This window comes from Melanostigma gelatinosum (genome assembly GCF_949748355.1).
Source record: "Melanostigma gelatinosum genome assembly, chromosome: 12".
NCBI classification, from domain to species: domain Eukaryota; kingdom Metazoa; phylum Chordata; class Actinopteri; order Perciformes; family Zoarcidae; genus Melanostigma; species Melanostigma gelatinosum.
This window is the reverse complement of record NC_136645.1, coordinates 19,581,641-19,602,573: the sequence shown is the minus strand read 5'-3', so window position 1 is coordinate 19,602,573 and position 20,933 is coordinate 19,581,641. Positions and strand designations below refer to the sequence as shown.

The 20,933-nt window shown below is 46.0% G+C and overlaps 1 protein-coding gene across 1 annotated transcript in view; it reads right to left on the bottom strand.

The window, feature by feature from the left end:
- Positions 1 to 3,406: 3,406 nt before the first annotated feature.
- wdr11 (WD repeat domain 11) overlaps positions 3,407 to 20,933 on the bottom strand; it is a 41,607-nt gene continuing 24,080 nt past the window's right edge. Inside the window, exons 13-29 of the mRNA XM_079279731.1 lie at positions 20,513 to 20,588; positions 19,321 to 19,429; positions 18,376 to 18,497; positions 17,426 to 17,573; positions 14,926 to 15,032; positions 14,550 to 14,664; positions 13,199 to 13,370; positions 12,925 to 13,033; positions 11,993 to 12,055; positions 11,600 to 11,665; positions 10,705 to 10,894; positions 8,714 to 8,809; positions 7,783 to 7,948; positions 7,330 to 7,427; positions 6,877 to 7,022; positions 6,461 to 6,540; positions 3,407 to 5,360 (exon numbers count right to left, since the gene is read on the bottom strand). Coding sequence (XP_079135857.1) covers positions 5,155 to 5,360; positions 6,461 to 6,540; positions 6,877 to 7,022; positions 7,330 to 7,427; positions 7,783 to 7,948; positions 8,714 to 8,809; positions 10,705 to 10,894; positions 11,600 to 11,665; positions 11,993 to 12,055; positions 12,925 to 13,033; positions 13,199 to 13,370; positions 14,550 to 14,664; positions 14,926 to 15,032; positions 17,426 to 17,573; positions 18,376 to 18,497; positions 19,321 to 19,429; positions 20,513 to 20,588 — 2,069 coding nt within the window. The 3' untranslated portion in view covers positions 3,407 to 5,154. The remainder of the gene's footprint in view (positions 5,361 to 6,460; positions 6,541 to 6,876; positions 7,023 to 7,329; positions 7,428 to 7,782; positions 7,949 to 8,713; positions 8,810 to 10,704; positions 10,895 to 11,599; positions 11,666 to 11,992; positions 12,056 to 12,924; positions 13,034 to 13,198; positions 13,371 to 14,549; positions 14,665 to 14,925; positions 15,033 to 17,425; positions 17,574 to 18,375; positions 18,498 to 19,320; positions 19,430 to 20,512; positions 20,589 to 20,933) is intronic.

Below are 20,933 nucleotides of genomic sequence, written 5' to 3'. Positions count from 1 at the left end.
TACACAGAGAGGAAACACACGTACTCCGCTCGACTAGAAACAAAAACACGCATCTCCACGAGAGACCCCGAAACCCCAGCAGGACAGTCTCTCAGCGCTCGCAGGAAAGAGGCCGGGGAGGTACGTCTGTACGTCCACACAGCCGAGCACATGTTCGTGGACACACGGGCACAAACACAGCGTCAGATAAAAACACGCATGCATGCGCGTATATACACAAGCAACAATACAGGAAATGGGTCAGCTGTAGCACAGGTATCCTTTACATCCTCCACTGGCTCCCACTGTCCGCCGATGAAAGGGAATACCTCTGGTCTCTGCAGCCCTGGGCCCGGCTGGCCGAGCGGACAGCGGCATATAAGAGGCCATTTCCTTCACAATCATCCCTGCCTTCCCCTGCTCTAATCTCCCAGAGGACAGTGGCAATTAGCCCCGGGGGGGGGCCTTAGTGTAGTAGGGGCATCTGGGGCATCTCTATTACCTCATGGCCTGCCATTGAATCACATAAAACACACACACACACACATGCATAGCTTGGATTTCTTGATCCCCACGAGTCCTCTCATGCCTGCATATAATAGACCTGGCTCCACGTTTTCTCCTCCCTAATATGCGTACTGTTTGGTAACGTATTTCTTCTTTAGGCCTCTTCTTTCTTCATCTCTCGCCACCTTATTGTGTAGTTGCTATTAATAGACATCCCAGTTACTAATAGGATCTCACTGCAGTGTCTACAGTGTTTGCAATCTGCACACACCGTCACCAGAGGGTCTGGATGTGGTTTAAGCTTTGACAACAACAGTCGGGGAAGAGATCTTTCAGCCGTGTCTTTACAGCTTGTTGACATAGCAGTGAGGATTACCTATTATATGTGGCATTAATAGCATCAGATAAACTTCCTGCTCCCAGGTTGGAAGCCTGATTCCTCTTTGCTTCTGTAAATAACAGCCCTGGCCACAACTTGCACGCGTGCAAGCCACAAAAATAGCTGCTTTTAAGAGATAGCAGGAGCTTTTCAGAAGATTATCCTGTCGGCGAGTCATTACGAGGGCTCGATAAGAGTTTGTCATCGTGTGGTAATGTTCCATAGATCCTGTTGCTCCCCTATGCTGCCTCCAACTCGCCCCTCCAACCCGCTTTACTCTCTCATGCCTGTCTCGACTGGGTGCAGCGTGGAGTTAAGGCCATGGTCTGCAGAACACTGTGACATTCATCTAAATGGGATCAGATAAAGCTAAATGTCTTCAACATAAACATCAGCCGGGGCCCCTGCGGCACTGCCTCGGCCAACCACAGGCTGCAAACAGAAGGGGGAGCAGGGAGCTCAACCAACAGCAGAGCCGAAAAGGAGGGAGGGGAATCATTTCCAACCAAACTGAGGAGCGGCTGGAGGCGGATATCAGCCGAGATCAGGCCTGTGGGTTCCTTCCACGCTAGGCGAGGGGAGGTGATGTGGGGGTGAGAGGGATGGTGTGAGATTAACAGATATTAAACAAGTGTAGAAGCGGTTCTATGCGCAGTGGACTGGGAGGAAGAAACTGTCGGTGTCAGAGTGGAGAAAGGTGAGAAAAGTGAGCCACATAGAGACATGGAGAAGAGTGGCTGTAAGGATGAGGGGGAATAGTATTACATTTCCATGCGTCCTATCAATGCAGGTCAAAAGGACAAGCGTGAAACAGCAATCAACATACCTAGACAAATAATTATCCTCATAAATGCAGCAGCCGCCCAACCCAAAAATAATTCCACCACCTGGGGTGTGACCTGCCTAAAGAATGCTCCGAAATGTCTGGGGAGGGTGCTGAGAAAACAATGGAAGGTGGGATAATTACAGAGAAAATGAGCTATGAACTCAGCGGTAACCCTCAGTAAAGATAAGAAAAAAAACTGGAAATCACACAGACAGACACGCTGGGGTTTCAGTCAGTAGTGCGAGCAGACGTGGACCTGCCCATCCTGGATAAAGCCGCCTGTCAGCACCAGAGGAGAACGTGCTGATGGGAACTGGATGACCTGCTGTACTTCTCTGTCTTTACCCCCACATGCTGCGCAGTGTTGGGCTCTGCCCCGGCTTGCCGCACATGAAGGCCCGGTTCGATAGCTGCTTAATACAGACGATTGAGAACGCGGAGCAGCGAGACGACCGTGTGCGATGATTCAGAGCCGGCTGTTAATTCTCGCCTCGTGCAGAGCGAAGGCCAGTGATTTCCATCTGTTCAATGAACATAAGTGCACCTCACAGCTTTGGGTCCGACACACACTTAATATTGTGCTTCTGACACGACATTGAGTCTTTAGTACAGGAGGGGGGGGGACAGAGGGGAAAGCCAAGCAGCAGATGGAAACAAGGCTTCCAGGAAATCAGTGGAGGTGGGCTGCAAGCAAGAACATGAGCTAGCGTGGTGTTCAGACAGCAAGGAAAGAGGGATGAAGTGCATATAAGGTGGAGTAAGGGAGCAACGAGTGAGGATGGGAGTTGTTATCAGAGCCATTTGGCTAGCTGGGGGGGGTAGCAGTGGGACAGAATAGAAATCCTGTAGTGAGGCGCTGCATACTGATGACCTTGCTGTAACGGCTCTCCGGCAGTTATTCATGAAGCCATTAAAGGAACACAACTAAGTCATTTGTGTGGCCTTCTGTTTCAGACTGCCTTTCTTCTCCTTGTGCTCTGCTTCACACACACACACACACACACAGCGAGAGCACGAACAGAATACACATCAATGAATAACTGAGGCACCGAGCTGAAGCCAGCTGTTGGCCCTCCTTCTGAGCAGAACAGAAGTAACTAGAAAATGCATTTCCTGCTGAAAATGCGTTGGAATGCTGAAAGCTGAAATGAATCTCAAAAACATTGCTGAAAATAGATATCCAATTTAAAAACAAATTGCAAAAAGCTGAATAATTCCTTTTTATTTTGAAAGGGTGGGACTGGGTGGGGGAGGGAGGGGGAGAGGAGACATAATCATCATGTTTGACACAGAGGTTATTAAATGACAGGCTTCATCACAAGCAGTTCAGTTAGAATTCACTCTCTGGGGCTTTTATTTTGAAATGGGGTGTGGGGGAAAATGCTTGGAATGCTTGTTGGAATGCTTAACAGCATTCCAACAATTAATGGTGGAAGCGACTCGCACGGGGAACTAATTGACTCTGAAGGCAGCTTGATAAATGAACATTCAAATTCAATCTACCTGGGTGGAAATTAAAAGGAGGGGAATTGCAAAGAGCACTTGCTTTAACAGGTCTTTTTCCTCACAAAGTGCCCTCCATCACACACGCCAGAGAGCCACCACGGCCACAGACTGAGGGGTGACAGCGCCCTCTTGTGTCAACATCCTCAGACAGGAAACAGCACACTGACAAATGAATAATAAAGTGAATAATATTGATTTTTATTGCCATCCATATATACATATATCTCTTTTTTTTCTCTCTCTCATGGAATATTTATAGAGCACTGGTATCACTGTACAAACAATGAACACACACACACACTACAGTAGAAAGAAAAGCAGCGGGTGTGAATCACACCCCAGAACAGCACACGTCGCTGTCTCGACATCAGGTGGACTACAGCGGGTCATCTGCTGGGCTGAGTGATTCTAACCGCTGGCTCGCTGCGACATGCTACAGTATGTTCGTGGATGTGAAATGGATCTACAGGAACATGTAGTCCCCCTAAAACAGGCCAGGGTTGCCATAGTGATACCGCCTGGGGGTGAAGTGTAACACGAGGGAAACAGCACTGATGTGTTTATGAAACACAATACCAAACGGAAAGAGGTCTGAGTCCAGGACAACCAAACACGTTACGAGGCAATCAAACACCCAATCGCGAAAGTCTCTGCATCGTCACACAGATTGGTTTTTGATGATCAGTAGATATTTACCATGAAGATCACGAGTCGAAAGCAGAGCGGAGGAGGTATGGCAGCAAGTCTCAACTATTACTCAAACTGCGTGCGCGTCGGGCTTTTGTGATGAGCCACAGCGGGAGCAGCACAGATTATTGTTTGTGTGTAAATGATCCATCGGAGGTCGGATTAAAACGAGTTACAACACACTTGGACAGCTGTTCTTGTAATACCCCCGCCAGAGAACAAGCTCATGATACAAACATCAAAGAACACAGATAGCAAGGTATCCCTTGGAGTCTTCATAAAAGTAAGAAATGGAAAAATTCCATTTGGATTAATGGAATGGATTAACCGGCATCTATTCAACGGAACTGAACCCGACACAAGCTAATTAAATGGTATCACTGAGGTGGCAGCGGTCTGATACCTCTCCCCTCTGTGTTCAGGGAGATAATGTACTAATAAGTGACTAATAAGCACGTGGCGGCCTGGCTAACTAACTTTACTGCCATCCAACAGCTACAGCTGCAGAGGCTGGTGCAGAGGCGGGCTTTGGTCACTCAATTAGGCAGCAGCAGCACCAGCTGTGGACATAATGCCCAGTCTGTTAGGCGTCTGTCTCAACAATATTGTGATTCTATTGCAAGTTATCACTCAACTAACGTGGTGCTTTTGGTTGAATCAGCAGTGCTCAAGACTCATTTTGGAATTCGGTCACTAAGTATGCATGGAATAGAAGTGGGGGGGGGGGGGGGGGGCCTTGTTTACGGGCAATGCGTTTTCAAAATGATTCTTTTTGGGATGAATGAATTATGTCATCTCAGTAGCAAAAAAGGCAAATTAAACCTGTAGAGCTACAACAGTACTTTGAAGATATTCATACAGGCACACAAAATAAAGCTTAACAAGCAACAATTTAAAAAGATCTAATTAAGCAACAAAAACACTGACCTGATGTCAGCGATGTGTATTACTTCACTTGTTTGATGAATCAGGACAGAGGTGTGTTTCTTTTGGGGCTGTTACATGCACACACACATGAGCACAAACACACACACACACACACTGGTCACACCAAACATTTAGAAATGTCGTTATGGTCACAGACAGACTCCAGTGACGGACTGACAGCTTCACGCGGAGGAACCTCCTCGTATCTCTTCTTGATGTGGGGATGATCATCGCGACCCCCTCCGGATGCCCGACGCCAAAGTGAGTTGACAACGGCCACGCTTGTTGAAGTTAGAACGAGTGGCCGACCCTGGACTTGCACCAAAGAGTGCGTCGTCCGAGGTCAGTCGGCGCTCTCCTCCTGGACCAGCTCGGCCTCCTCTTCGCCGAGAGCGGCTTCTGGCGCGCTTGCCTCCCCCTGGAACAGCTCCTCCATCAGCTGCTCCCCGGCGCTGCCGGCCCGTGACGCCCACAGAGCAGCGCCCTCCCGCAGGCCCAGCGAGCGCAGCAGCCGGGCGTACTCCAAAAACGACGCCTTGATGAGTTTATGTGCAAACGCAGGTCAAGGAGCTGATAACGTGTCGTGGCCATGGGATATAAAAAAACAACACTTTGAGCCAATAAAAGCTGTCATCACTCAAAGATATTCTTTTGATTAACGTCGCACATTTCAACTTTCAAGCGTGGCAGAGTGACTTGAAACTGCCACTCATTAGATTATCCTCAAAATGAAAAGGCGCAACATAACCAGTAGTCCAATGAAGCTGATTAGAGGCACGTTTTTAACATGATTCACATCAAAACATCTGCATAAGAAACAGCTGATCAACTGACATAACGAATGCAGGTGCTTCCATACCGGAGGAAAAAGGATTACTGAACAGTTTGGTGAGTAAAGGAAAAATGAGAATTCGATCTGGTAACGTTTGCAGTCACCAGATCAATAGCAGCAGTAGGTTGGATCAACATCGCTCTGAAACAGCTTAGACACGAGCACGTTTCTCACCTTCATGAAGGCAGGATTTATTGCAGGACCGTAGCACTGATTGCATTGGTTGAACGCATTAAAGCCTCTGATCCACATCGCACCGCACCTCGTTTTGGCTGCTGCTGATGGTCACCGAAATTGCAGAGATCAGTTGGACAGACGCGCTAGCGCTTGAGTTTGTGTTCGGACCAAGTTTATGTTGCTTTTACAAAGAAATCTGTCACTCATCTGTATTTCTTAATGAAACAGATATTAATTTGAATTCTTAACTCTGACAATTTGATTTTTTTACTTCCTGAAAGAGGCAAGAGTTGCTCAGTGACATCAGTGGCCTCGGATTAGCTTGCATTAAAAATGATTTTATTTTTACATACATTTCATAGTTAAGTTCAAACTGGTCCACTCTGTGTCAGCAAGGGTCAGGGCTGATTTAAAACAGAGGATGACGTGTTTGTTTGTCCTCTCATGAGTCTGCAGCCGATCAAAGTTTGACAGGATGTGCTCCGCGGAACTCTTTAAATTGTCCTTGAATGTGAAAGAGCTCTCTGCTTTTCGAGGGCACGTCTGTAGTCGAGACGGACAGAGGTAGCAGGGGAGCCAACTCTGGTTGTAAGTGGCCCTCAGAGTGCAGTAATGGGTTTAAAAAAAAAAGAAAGGATATTGGACGAGTCGTTGGCCTCCATCACGCCGTGCTGCAGACAGGCTTCGATGAAGAGGGCGGCGCGATCAAAGTGCCTTGTGCTGCTCAGCGCACGGAAGGAGGAAGAGAAAAACAGAGGCAGAAGGAGGTGAGAGCTACTGTCAGGAACACATGTGATCCCAACACATACGTCAACCCTGTTTGTCCTGGTGGCACTCTAATTCTCTGAGCTTTTTACAGCCTGATGCATTGAAGAACACGAGCTGTCAAGGAGGAGGACAAGTAGACCAACAGGGAATCGATGCGGAGGTTAACGATACGGGGTCAGGCCATACCATGCACTCAACTTTTAAAAACTTCAGCCCGAGATAATACCAAAGTCTCGCATATTGTTGTAATGCTTGCACACAGTATGCTCATGACATCATTGATCTTACTTGTGGAGCATCTCTGCCACTTTGTAAAAGCAGCCCAGGGACAGCAGCACCAGGATGGCTTTGGACTTCTGGTTGACCTGCGAGGAGCACAGGTGCTCCGCCCAGCGCTTCAGCACATCGGAGCTCTCTGCTGGGCTCAGACGCACCTGGAAACACACACAACATGCACGGCAACATGGTAGTGTTGGGCAGCTCTAAATGTCCTTAACGTGACTGCGTTTCCCAGATAACAACACTAAAATGAACATTTCAAGTTTGCAAGGAAGTCAAACAAATAACAAGAAAGTAAAAAACAAACAATAGTGTTTAACTGCATTTTTATAATCTTCTTACAAGTACCAATAATAAAATAGAAATATTCATACACAGCATGTACACACCTTACACCCACATGCCCGCACACTATCAAACATTACACAGTATCTGATGTTGTCTGTTGTCATGCTGAGTTACCTTAGCCAGCCAGGCGGCGCGGTTCCACTCCCCGTAGGTCTGCAAGTAGCGGCAAGCATCCGCTGCCTTGTCAATCAAACACAGCAGCTGTACTCCCTCTGACACACAGAGGAACAAAAGGGGAGAATTCGTACATTGACGTGAGATGGAGAAACGAGGGCCCGTCCCTGCGAAAGGTGGAAAACTCTGGCCAGACACCAGTGGAGTGATTTCTTTACACACTGCAGATTAGCTGCACTGTTTTTTTTCCAGGTGATTAACAGCTGCAACCTTTTTCAAACCTTTATAAAACAAAACATATTTAAAAATGTGTTCTTTTAAAGGCCTAAAGGATAGATGAATTATTTAAAAGGAGCAGATTAAGGGCCTTTCAAGGCTGCAGACGTCCACATAATGACTTCTGCTGGAGCGGGGAAGGTGTGCTGACTGTTACCAGACATGCAGGAACACTACCTGCCAGCTTGCCGTTGGCGATCATGTTGGTGGCCACGAGCTTGATGGTGGACTGCGAGGGGCCTGAGGAGGTGATGGTGGTCACCAGGCAGGCCTTCAGTGAATCGCAGTAGTAGCTGGTGTTGTCTGCGCTCGTCTCCAACAGTAACTGCACTGCCCGGTCCGTCTGAGAGCGACAACAAAGAGATGGCAGCGGCTGAGAAACAAGGCATCGGCAGCTCAGCCAGGTAACCACCGCGTGAGCCAAACAAGACGGAGCAAACGAGGGGAAATTATAGTTTATTATCGCGCTTTTCATCTGGTGCGGATGAAGGCGCGAGCTCCCAGCCGGGGGTCGGCTGCCTTGACGGAGGACTGCGCCTCCAGCACACAGCCGGCTGATTGCAGCCTGTGATTAGAGGGAGAGTGGTGCCATTGAGAGGAGAGAGAGGTGAGTCCAATCCCCCACAGGCTGAGAAGCAAGGGAGGACAGGGGCAGCACTTATCGTCCATCTAGCTTCATTAGGCTCCACAGCACCGGTGTGACCTATTTATCATTATGGCAGTGTGCATGTATGCCCAGCTATGGAGTGTGAGTGTAGGTGTAGGTGTGGGTGTGGGTGTGTGTGTGGGAGAGATGCGTAGTGTATACTCTGAAACCTGTATGTAGGAAAGAGGGAGAAAGATGGCAAAATATGCGTCACATTTATCTTTTGACTTATCAAAAGGATGTGACAACTAAAAACAAAAGTTAAAAAATTCACCCATTCATGTGAGGGGAGATTTTCTTACAGGATGCTGACCACTGTGATGCCAAGCACAGAAGACAATGGGCGATGAAGTCCCAGGGCATGTCTGAAAACGGGAACATTCGAGCAGGAGCTCCCATGTGATATGAATGAAACACGTAGACATCGTTGTGTGAGCAGTGTGGCACAGTGCAATACCTTACCTGGCCCAGCAGGAGGAGCTGGTCGGCACATTTCTTAGTGTGTTCATAACTGGAGCGCTTCATCTCCTGCAGGTGAACCCGATCCAACTGGAACTTCTGTTGAGCAGCAAACGTGGAGCCACAGGTTACTTTTTACGTTGTTTTTTTTTAAAGTTACATACTGCTTTTGTAAATCCACGGTCAAACCTTGTGTGTGTGTGGAAGAGAGAGACGGACAGATTATTGGACATTATTATAAGATAAGAAAAAAAGATATTGAGGACAATTATAGAAAGATTAGAGTGCAGAGATGGAGAGTGTAATAATAAAGGCTCTAAAATATTCAGGAGTTTTCACAGTGTTTCTGGTGCCACAGCTTCCACGACTTATTATTGGTGCAGTTTTCCTCATTATTTCATTGAATGGTCCCTGATGGGAGATCAGATTTTGTTTTTCAGTGAGCAAACGATAGGCATGAAACATGAAAGTAGCAAAAACATATTTCAGAGTATGAGTATCCATTTTTAAAGGCGGACTAGAGGGGGAGAATAGCACAATAAGGGGAGAGATAACAGCATAGCAGGAAATTAATTACATCGGCTGTGTGTGTGTGTGTGTGTGTGTGTGTGTGTGTGTGTGTGTGTGTGTGTGTGTGTGTGTGTGTGTGCGTGCGTGCGTGCGTGCGTGCGTGTGCCTGTCTCTATATCCAATACAGAAGTTTCACTTTATTATGATGAATTCGTCTGAGTCACAGCCGTGGGCATAAATCCCTGCAAAGATCCCAAACGAGTTTAGTAGCTGCATGCTCCGTATCTGAGTCTTGGATTCTTGTAATTGCAGTCAGGCTGCTACCACTGATGCTGTTTTATAACAACATGATCCAAACGTAGCGGCAGACTGTCCTAACGTTGTGATCACTGCGTGGCCCCTCAGTAACGGGGAGAAGAAGTTTCACAAAAACAGAATCTGTTAAAAAAACAGCCTGAAAAATACCCAAAGAACAAAAACAGAGACTTTTCAACAGGACAATTAGAATCTGAAATTGTTTCACATTCATGCTACTTTAAGCTTCAATGCTTGCTAAATGCCTTTTCTTAAGAGGCTACTCTGCTTGAATCAGAAAAGGCACACGTTCTTCCCTCTCCTCTGCTTTCTTGGGAATATTGATGTAGCCTTGTGGGATAAAAAAGAAAAGCAAGAAGTACCAACGCATGCCTGTCTTCTTGCGCAGTCTGCTAATTGTTAATTACCATCCACAGTTTTACGAACTATTCCTCCAAAGTAAAGTCCATAGAAGTATTTTCTGCAGCCTGGACAATGTGTGGGTGCATCGCACATTTAACTACTGAACAAAAAAAAAATAAAACTTGACATGAAGGTAGATGTCGTGTTGACCAGTGATGCGGGCGGGTAGACACAGCAGAGAGGAGGACCAATTAATGGGCATCTTCTGAAGGAACCTTTCAAACGCTCTTCAGAACAAACTGGGTTGATAATTAAATTTGGAGAAAAGGAAACAGGAGATTCAAGCTATTGTTTCCAAGAGCCATCAGCGAGACGCATTGATCCGCGCAATGACACGGCGCAAACAAGAGGGTTTTTTTGTTTGTTTTTAATTGAGCATGTCTCAGCATGGACTAAAATAATTGGAGAGAAATGTTGGGGGAATTGAAAGTAGTGAGGGCGAAGTGAAAGGTAGGTTTGACCTCAAAAGGCTTCAAGATGTGAGACGCTTCCCTTAAAGACCGGGGATTAGTGAGACAGCAGAGGCGATACACAATGTCATTGATAATGGAATGCACCGTGTGACCGGGGCGATGGTGTTGACACTGCGGATAGCATGGGACAGCCTGCTGGGGGGGTGCGTGGTCTGACTTGAGAATAGTAACTGTACTCTGGAGGACTCCTATGGGACATTCTGTAATGCTGAATGCTGGGATCACGTATTTGGTTTACCGGAGACAGAACAGGCAACAAACAAAGACTAAAGCGTCTTCTCTCGTGTCACTGACCTGAAAGTAAGCGCTCTCACACAGGACGTCATGGCAGATGTCCAGGTGGCAGCGAGGTGACGGCTGGGTTCCTTCACTTTGGGCCTGACCCTCTGCAGTGGACACGCTCAGCTGACGAGCCTTGGCAAACGACTGGAGGTAGTGGGACGCCACTGTCCAGAAGTGAAGATCGGACTCATCTCCGAACAGCCTGCGGTTTACCAAAACAACAACAAGACATCAGCTGAGCCCAGAGTGAATAATGTTTTCTCTCTGGAGAAGTTCGTCCAATTCTGCAGTCTGAACCAACATGGCGGTTTCTTCTCGTCGTTAATGATCATAGTTCCCGTATCTTCCAGCCCACGCCTCGCTCTTTCAGCTCAGCTCCACCCCCCCTCTCTCTCCACATCCTTCTGCCTTTTCTTCCCGTCGTTTACTTCCCTCAGCATCCTTTTAACATATCTGCACAGGCACACAGCTGTTGCTAGGTTACCTTGCTGCATTGACAATGGCACGGAAACTTGGACGGCCGGCAGATAAGCATGAGCTGAAAGCAGCTCTCATGTCATGCTGGGGTTTTCTTTTGCCGCGGTACAGAATCACGGCTGCACAGATACAGCGAAAATAAATGCTGCTGTTCAGGTAGATCATTTCACGGTTTTCAAAACAGAATCATTCAACTTTCCTTATCATGACATCATCTTGTTTATCTTCCCTATTCTGAATGAATTGATATTCCACAAACAGCTGTGAAAACTTAAATGGTGACAGTAAAGAACACCATTATGTGCAGATTAGGTGCACTGTCTGAATATGAACGAAGTTGTCATGCTGGGGCACCAGTAAACCCTCACGGAGACGCTACTATCCGTGCAGACGACACACTGTGGTAGATCCATGCCGAGTGTTAGCTCACCGTGAGACCAGGAGGCAGCGCTGCAGCAGGCTGAGCTCCGGGTCCTGCAGCACGCTCTTCATGTCACTGGGGGCGGGGGGGGCAATCAGAGACAGACTATCAGAACACAGCCAGAGCAAATTACACTTCTCAACCACAGCAGGCCCAGTGAGTCGGTTACGAGGTATTCCTCTTATCTGTAAACCCACAGACGACATGCCCTCTGGACCTGCCGTCGAGACACAAAGGAGCATGACGGCAAGCCCAAACTACATCAACAAAAACTGACGCATACATACAGTACACATGCACCAACATCCGATTGTTGCCTTTTGCATCATGCCATTCATATACATAGTGTATTTTTCGAGCCACAGTGTGTAACCATCACCATTAGAAAGTGTGATAACTCACTTAGACAGGGAGTTGAGCTGCTCCTGGATCAGCCCTTTTATCTCTCCTTTCTCATTGTAGTCTCTGAAACAGAGCGATCAAACTCAGTCAAATGGCTCCTCGCGCGTCTCTCTAAAATAAAACCTGACCTGACATTAAATGGGAAGCCGAGAAGCTGCTCGTTAAAAAGGAGTCGCTCTGTGGTGTCACGCAATAACAGATCATTCTATTCTAACATTTATGCTGAGGTCAGGTAGCACCCTGCGAGGCGAGCGCTGCTAATACAGCTGTCCGACTTGTGATAAGGCAGCCGTGTGTGTGTGTTTAGTGGAAGAAAGCAGTGAGGAGGCAAAATGACATCAGGCTACAGTGAAACACAGACGCAGCCATCTGAAAAACAAACTCCTCTCTGAATACGGCCTCTATTTGCTCTCCTGTTGACAAAGAGGAGTTGCTTACACTCACATATTGGTTATTTTGTTTTGAGTGGTTGGCAGACAAGGTGTGGTGGTATAGGAGAAAACATCGAGGCAAGTCTTGTTATTGTTATCACTGACTAGTTTGTAACCTCGAACTGAACTAAACTCAGCCTCAAAGTGAAACTGTATCAAATCTCCAGAAGCAGATTGTGCATTCACAGTTGTTAAGACTGACTTTGGTCAGCCCTGATGTTGATCTTGAAGACCGTCTCAGAGCATCTCGAGCAGTAAAATAAACAGTTTGCTCATGCAGTGCTGTTCATAAAACATCTGATCGGGGCCACCGCTTCGTCTGCCGTTGCATATTCTCCAAGTATTGATTTTTTTTCTGAGGTCTTGGGTTCAACCGATCAGAAGATCCGGTGAGGTTGAAGACCTAAAAATTGACATCCTGTCTTTGTGTTCGACCTTGTAACACTCCCGACATCATAAGAGCGGAGGATTTGTGGAGTGGCCACATGTACGGAGACTTACACTTGAGTGATGTCCATGGTGAAGGTTCCTGACCAGGGCTGCAGCAGGAGGAAAGCCTTGAGAGTCAGGGCAGCTCGGGGAAGCAGCAGGTAAGGACACCACACCGGATCTGAACATATTGCCCACCGATCAGAAAGAACGCAATGTTAAGCCGCGGCCGTTCAAGAGCACAACGCACACAGTTCCCGAAGAAACTGGCCTTCATCCAAACCATGAATCTCCTAAAACCCCTACATCTCATTTAATGCTTCACACTTTTTGTTCCCTGGCTCACCGGTCAGGTCTTGTTCGTCCATGCGGTAGCTGGCGGACTTCATGGCCATCTCCAGCACTCGGATACAGCCGTCGTCAGAGGCCAGCACCACCTTGTCCGACGTGCACCAGTCAATGTCTAAGATGCGGTAGTTCACGTTGCGCCCGATCCGCATGCTGCTCACCATTTGGACCTGCAAGAGGAGGAGGAGAACCAAAGCAGTTCATCTAAACTGTCCCCCTGAAAGCTCCTTTCAAAGCATCTGCCACAACGCTCAACGGGAGATGGTGGGATAGGAACCATTTATGTTGAGTATAGCAGGACAGAGAATGGAAGACTCTTTCAGAAGGTGTTCTAGAAAACCTCCCTATCTCTGGCTCTTTATGGGGCTGTCTGGGAGTCGGTGTAACCCAGCTGTCAGCAGAGCGCTGAAGCACGTCTCCCTGCTCCTCCTTCTCCTCCCTCATTCTCTCCCTCTCTTTCCAGCCCTGTAAGCCGTTGCTCCTTTCCCTCTGCAGCTTGATCCATCTGGATTTTGCAGTTGGGGAATGAAAACTGTGTCTTATCTCAGCTCCCCTCAAGAAAACACACCCCTCCTCCCAGACAACGATGCTCCAGTGGGAACTTCTTCCTCCGCCCGATGCTGCTTAAAAAACACCATAGCATCTATCTGTGTCCACATCCATCTGCTTTTCAATATTTCTGCTGGGTAAACGTATAAGAAATATATAAGATTCTGTGTTCAGAAAGGGTTGAAATCCAAATTGAATCGGCAAACTATCAAATACTGTGGCATTGACATTGATAAACAAAACAAAAAAAGTCCAGTCAGTGACCAAATGTTGAACTGGAGCACAAACTAGCCCGAAGGATTCTTAGTCGAGCTGGAATGATGGGCGTGCAGAGAGAGAGGACTTTCTGGATGCTGACAGCTTCGGTAAGCGAAGTTAAAGAGGAAGTGAGGATGCATTCCAGGAATCAGGATCATCCATCCTGCAATGGTTGAGCTTATTGATGTCAACGGAAAGCTTTTCGGGCTTGTGTATGTACACAGTGCACTGTGATGGTTCTTTGATACACCAGGACAATTACAGTAGATATACTCTTACCACAGTGTTACTTTGAGAGATATACAATATTTCAGCGCTTCAGTGATTACAGTGCTCTGCAAACACATTTGTGCTGCCAGAGTGAATCTGTTAAATGGAAAGCACCACTATGAACTTGCAGAACGTTGCAGATTCTTTCATTTTATCTGAGCTGTATGGTCAGGTGATGCATGTTGGGAATTTATAATGCGGTGCAGAAAAACAATGACTTTTGTCCCAATGACATGTCAAACTGCCAAAGGTTGGCGTGTGGCACTTCTCACCTCTTTGGTGTCCCAGACCTCCGCTCCATCGGTGTACATCACCAGCAGCTTTTGGTTGCCCTTACCCGGAGCGAAGCGGATCTTCTTCACCCAGCCACGATGTGTTGGTATTCCCCTGAAAGCATCAACAGCATCGGCCAGTGATTTGATTCATTTCTTATCCATTGGTTGGTATCCAAAGTAAGCAACGTCAACATAATCGATCTGTGACCATTCTGGGCAAGTTCATTTTTGTCAAAAAAAAATAAATATTTAAAACAAGAAAATTGAATTAAACGAATACATGAAACACAACAAAGCACATATAGATGGTTTGGAGAATTGCAGGTAGGTATGTAGTATACTGTCAGTGCAGTGTCGTAAGAAGAGCTGTTACCTGGACAAACGAGCTTTCAGGTCCCAGAAGTTGAGATTGCCGTCCACGTCCCCGAGCACCAGGGTGTCGCCTTTCCACGCGATGCAGGCGATACTACCCATACTGCCCTGCAACGAGGATTTCACATATTCAGTGAGAGGAAAAATAAGGAGGGACAGCTGCACATTTGTCCCCTGCTTAAGGATTCAAAATGAATTTTGTATGTGAAAACTGCTTCTTGAAGCTCCAGTAAAAAGAATAAAAATACTTTTCATAATATTTTGCTCAAACTGTCACTCTATCCTGACAGCAGTGCAATGTGACAGATAATATGTCTGAAAGCAGGTTCCTCTGCCTCCTTTTAGTGCTCCTAATGGTATTTACAGGTTTCAAAGGGCTCAAAGGAGAACAACCAATCGGAGCCGAGGAGCGTCTAACGCAGTCATCACTGCTTGTGAACTCCGATCAAACTTTTAAACGAGGCAGCGTTGATCAAATATGAATCAAGATTCTGCAGAGGAACCTGTTTTTAAAATCTTTTATAGATTATCTGTCTCATGTATACTACTGTGACGATGTAGTGACAGTTTGAGCAAATATGATAAGAAGTTATTTTAATTTAGGTTACCAACTGCAGCTTTAAGTACATCTAAGCCCCTTTTTCATCCATTTTGACAGTTGATTTTAACATCTTGCCTGCGTAGATTATTTTCTATTATTTACAGACACAAATACACGGCTATCTACTAAAGCTGGTATTGTAGTTGTACACCTCAAGTACCGAGATAGTCCGTAATAGGACTAGCGTAATAGTCTCTGGCTGAGACAAGCACGACACCTGAGGTTAAGTGAGGCTGCGCCACAAGACGGAGTGCTGACGTGAAGACATTAAGTGTCAGCTCACCTTCAGTGTGTACCCGGTGAATGATGGGACAAAATTTTTCTTGGACAGTTTCCGTTACCGTCCTGACAAGAGAGAGAGATATGAAGATCTCCTATATCATCCTGGAAGGACTGGAAATCCTTTGAGGTATGCAAATCTTTGAACGATGAATCTGTAGCTGTCACGAAGATAAGGCTTTTTAAATCAGAAGGTAAACCTCTGTTTGTGTCTGTGTGTTTGGTGTCTGTGTGTGCGGTGTGAATCGATGCCGGGAGTGAGCCGGCAAAACACGGGCTGTTGAACAATCCAACCTGCCGCTCAGAAAGGGACTCCCGAAACAAATTTTACCATCTCGAACGAAAAGAAATGGGGAAGTGTTAGCGATAAGGTGTATGAAGTTGTGCAGTGTTCATTGACAGATGTGGGCAATCAACAACACACAAGAGAAGGCGCCATCTGCTCTGTAGCACGATGAAAATCACAACTAGATAATGAGTCCAAGAAAGTTCCTGAAGTTTTCTTAAACAACAGCTTCAATTTTGTTACTCTTGGGCAACTAAACACCTTTTTTTAATTTTTTTTATTCAAAAATCAAAAGGCTCTTTGTCAGTGGCGACGTGTGGACTTGTAAAGTATAAACATCCTGCATCTTGTAGTCATTCAGGTGAAAATAAATCCTGTCTCCTGTAATAGCCGGGACATTTTCGCTGTCACGGCCAATTAGCAGCTAAGTCCCCATGAGATGCTTTACAGGTAAATGCAGGAACAGTTTCAGGGTCACGCTCTGAAGCAGTGGAGGGAACAAGTGCAAAACACTGTCTGCTAACAGACTGATGAAAGACATAAAACTCACGCACAGTCAGTCGGCTGTTTGCTAGAGCAAAAGGTTTAATCTGACAGAAAACATAAAGCTGTAGAGCTGCAAGGTTGAACACTTTTTTGTTGTTGTGGAGCCAACATGTATATCATCCCCCACACAAGCCCCACTAAAGACTAGAGAGCAGCAGTGGTGGCTTTTACTTTATAGAGGAAGCTGTGCAGGCGCTGGCTAACAACCGGACAGCAGAGTGAAAATGAGGTGAAATGTTGGCACAATGCAGGCGTTTGATCACAGAAACAGGGAAGTAGATTATGTGAAAAACGTTGCCATCATATTTTCATTCTCTTTGACACAGAGAAAGAATAGCACCTTCTGCCAAAAAAATAAAAGAAGAGATTCAACCTTTAAACACATGAGAGGATGCCAAAGCAAGAACAAAAGATGACGGAAAAGAGTGCGGAAACAGTGCACGATGATTGCTGGTGTGAGAAAGTGAAACACGGTGTATACTGCGGGTTAGAAACCTGAGCGAAAGTATTGATAATTGACAGATCAGACACATAAATATAAAGACAGAGAGAAGACAGGAGAAAGTCAGAGGTAGAAGTAGCGATAGGAGACACACTGATGCCTGCAGAAGGTATACAGGGAAAAGAGACGATTCTGTGTTCAGAAAGGGTTGAAATACAAATTGAAATTCAATGGCGAGTAAGAGATGTGAAAGGAGTAGGAACAGCTTTGTGCAGGGATCTGTGTGGAGGACCTTGAGGTAGTTCAGGAGCGTGTGAAGTAAAAAGAGACCCCGTCTCTGGACTCACATCAGGGGGAATGCGCGCGCCATCTTTGACAGTGTTGCCCTCCACGGTGATGTGGTAGACCTGCCCGTCGGTGTCAGTGAATACAAAATGCTCCCTGGCTGAGATGGCTTGGCTGGTCTCTGACTTGCTCTCTGCATCCTGCAGCAGACTGTACAGTGGAGAAACATGTCAGGCTCTTTCCACTGTGAAATATTCGTGGCAGGACCAACGTCGTGGTATTCTGCAGCTGACGGTGGCAAGAATTACTGGTAGCATTTAGGTCAGAGCACTGGAGGGATTGTAGAGACAGAAGTAATACAAAAATAAAAACTATGGTTTCAGTAATAAATAAAAAATACAAACACATATTGAGTTGGCTTCACTTGACTTTGTGGAAACTACTTAGCAATTGACAAGAGATGTCTTTACTGTTAAAGTCATGGATAAAAGGTTGAAATAGAATGCTAAAAGTAGCCTTTTTCATGAATTATAACAAAAATACGCAGCTGAAGGCAACAAATAAATGGTGAAATAGCAAAAAGTCATTGTTAAACAGTAGTCAGCTATAAGTAATGGATAAATAGAAGACATAGCAAAACATAATGTTGAAGTAGCTTAAAGTGACGGATGTATGGACTCACTAAACCTAAACATCGACAGTTCAACTGTATGAAAACATTATTGCAACAATACACACGTTAATATAATCAACAGCGCTAAATAACGTCCAGTTAAAATTCAAATAAACACGTTTGGAATATGGCTGGCGGGGGCAGTGGAGAATAATACTGGACCGTTGTCTTTTGCGATCAGATAATCATTTAAACATAATAACGGGTAAAGAACTGTTCATTCCAATTGATAGATTTTATACTATTTTTCGATCTGATTTCAATTCCTCATATATTAGCTTCACCTCTGCCTCAGGGCTTTGTCATAGTCACTACACTGTGAAGCTTTAGAACGCTGACCTGATGACTGACGATTCAACACTACTCTGCTCTGGGTCCGACACCGTCTGCCGCGCTATGGCCTCCCTCGCTGCCATCTGCTTCTTCTTCAGACTCTTCAGGTTGTGGGACGGGGACCACTCCTGTTTACACACACACACACACACACACACACACACACACACACACACACACACACACACACACACACACACACACACACACACACACACACACACACACACACACACACACACACACACACACACACACACACACACACACACACGCACGCACGCACGCAGTTATAGCAACAAACCCAGACAAAGAGCTAGACACAAACACATAACAGCAAACCATCACAGTGCAAAAAGACAACAGCTAGAGACAGGAGGAGAAGGGAAGTGCAGGAGATGCTCACATAAATTAAACTAAGGCACACGGGAGAGCTGTTTCCCCCCCATGCCTTCCTGTGCAACTGCCGGAGCACTGTGGCTGCAGTCTGGCGGACTCGAGGTTGTAATCAATATGGAAATGAGACAGCAATATGGGGCTGGGGGAGGGCAGCATGTATTATTAAGGTTACTGGCAGTTTTTATTCTTGCTGTGGACTTTACAGCCCCATTGTGAAGTTTGTCCAGCATAGCTCTTCTTTTATGAGCATTTCTTTGGCCTAATGAAGCCCGTTCTTTGCGGAACTCGGGGAAAATTTCCAGACTGATCTTTTAAATGGCCAGCCGCCCCCAGCATCAGAGACGATTAACAAAGGGAAGAGTCAACAATGGGTAATATCGCAGCAGTGTGTTTTGTTAAAAGTCAGTATTTTGACTGGAGATGTTCAGATATGCAGCTGTCATTAATGAGCAGCCCAGTTTGTACGTTTTTTTCCTTGTGTTTCACGAGCAGCTCAGCATCAAGGACCGGTGGAGGATGCAGTTTTTTATTGGTGTGTCGATTTGTCAGTACCAATGCAGTAACGGTGGGGAAGTTCTTCGCCATCTCCCGGAGAAGTGTCCCGGTCCTGGTGTCCCACAGCTCCAGGGGTTTGTCTCTGAACACCACCACCAGGTACTGTCTGAGGATGGACATCACACACACACACACACACACACATTCAATCTCAAAACACACACACTGCCCACGACTGCACTATAAGGTTTCTTGTAGTTTTATTATTAAAAGAATGCAGTCTCAAAATCTGGTTGCTGCGTGGCGTGGACGTCTAAACATTGGACGCTGATGTGTCACATTACCAGCAAAAAGAATGAGAGAATGGATTCTAGCTCATCTGGTCACGTTTTAGAAAGATCCTTTTTTTTATGTTCATATGGTACAATTTCAAGGATGAGTTTTCAAACGCGACCCTGCTTTGTGTTTAACCAGACTGCAGTGTGCCTCTTAGGTACACAGATATTTACAGCAATATTGTTTGCACATATACAGTATATGAATTAAATATTCAAATAAGGAAGTTGCAGCAAACGTGTATTGAATTGAGCAAAAGTGAGTTTTATCACTTGTGAATACAGAACAGTCAGAGGCGTCCCTTTGCAGTTTAATACATGATACACCTAACCATATTTGGAATGTACCCGCAAGGCTAGGACTCTCAACGGTAACATGGTGCGTTGAAAATAAATTAGAATTTACTAAGAAAATACAAAAGAAAATGTGCGAGGACTGTTAATGCATGCTCTTTTATTTTATTTCGCAATATCACAGTCCTATTAAAAGATACTGCAATGATGAATGCGGGAATTAAAAGAAAAATTGATGACCCAAAGCACTGCACAACATGCATTTGTGAAGGTTTTGGGGAACAATAGGAAATAAACAACGCAATTAATGCTCGATCTGTGCTATTGGGGTCTTTCTGCAGACCTCCGGGTGAGATTTGAATTTTGTTATTATAACACCTCGGAAGAAGCGAGCAAGCACAATGCGCCCTTTAAAATTTGAATTGATAAATCAGAGCCAGAAGGAGATAGAGAGAGAAAGGTGAGACGGTGAGAAGGCAAGCGTGTGGGTGTGAATTGTTTTGTATGTAAATGTACAGTTTGTGTCCAAGTGTGTGTGTGTGTCTCAGACAAAAGCACTAGAAACGGAGGTGTTGTTGCTATTTGGTTTTTGCCGGTGGTGGAGAGAGCAGGCAACTCACTTGAGATGAGACACTTTAATCATCTCAATGGGTGGCTCATCGTTTCCTCGCTCGCCTCTAAATGCAAAGCATCTTCCTGGAAAACACAACAGAGACACAGACAGACACGTGTGAGGGAGAGGAGGTGATGCTGGAAGGCAGAAGACAGTACCTTTCCTTACAACCCGTGAAGAGACGGATCGAACTCATTCCACTTTAGTGCCAGGGCGTCCTGGTTTCATCTCCTTCGCCGTAGCGGGAAAAGAGGAAAATGGCGCCAACTCACTCTCCCCACCTGCTCCAATCTCTGCTTTTCACTCGCACATAGTACATTCCACCCACCGCAGCAGCGCATCAAGGTGCCCCCCTTTAAACAAAACAAGGACACCCTTCAGGTGTATCTTATCACGGTTGCCTAAGGAAGTGCTGATCTGATTTTGCC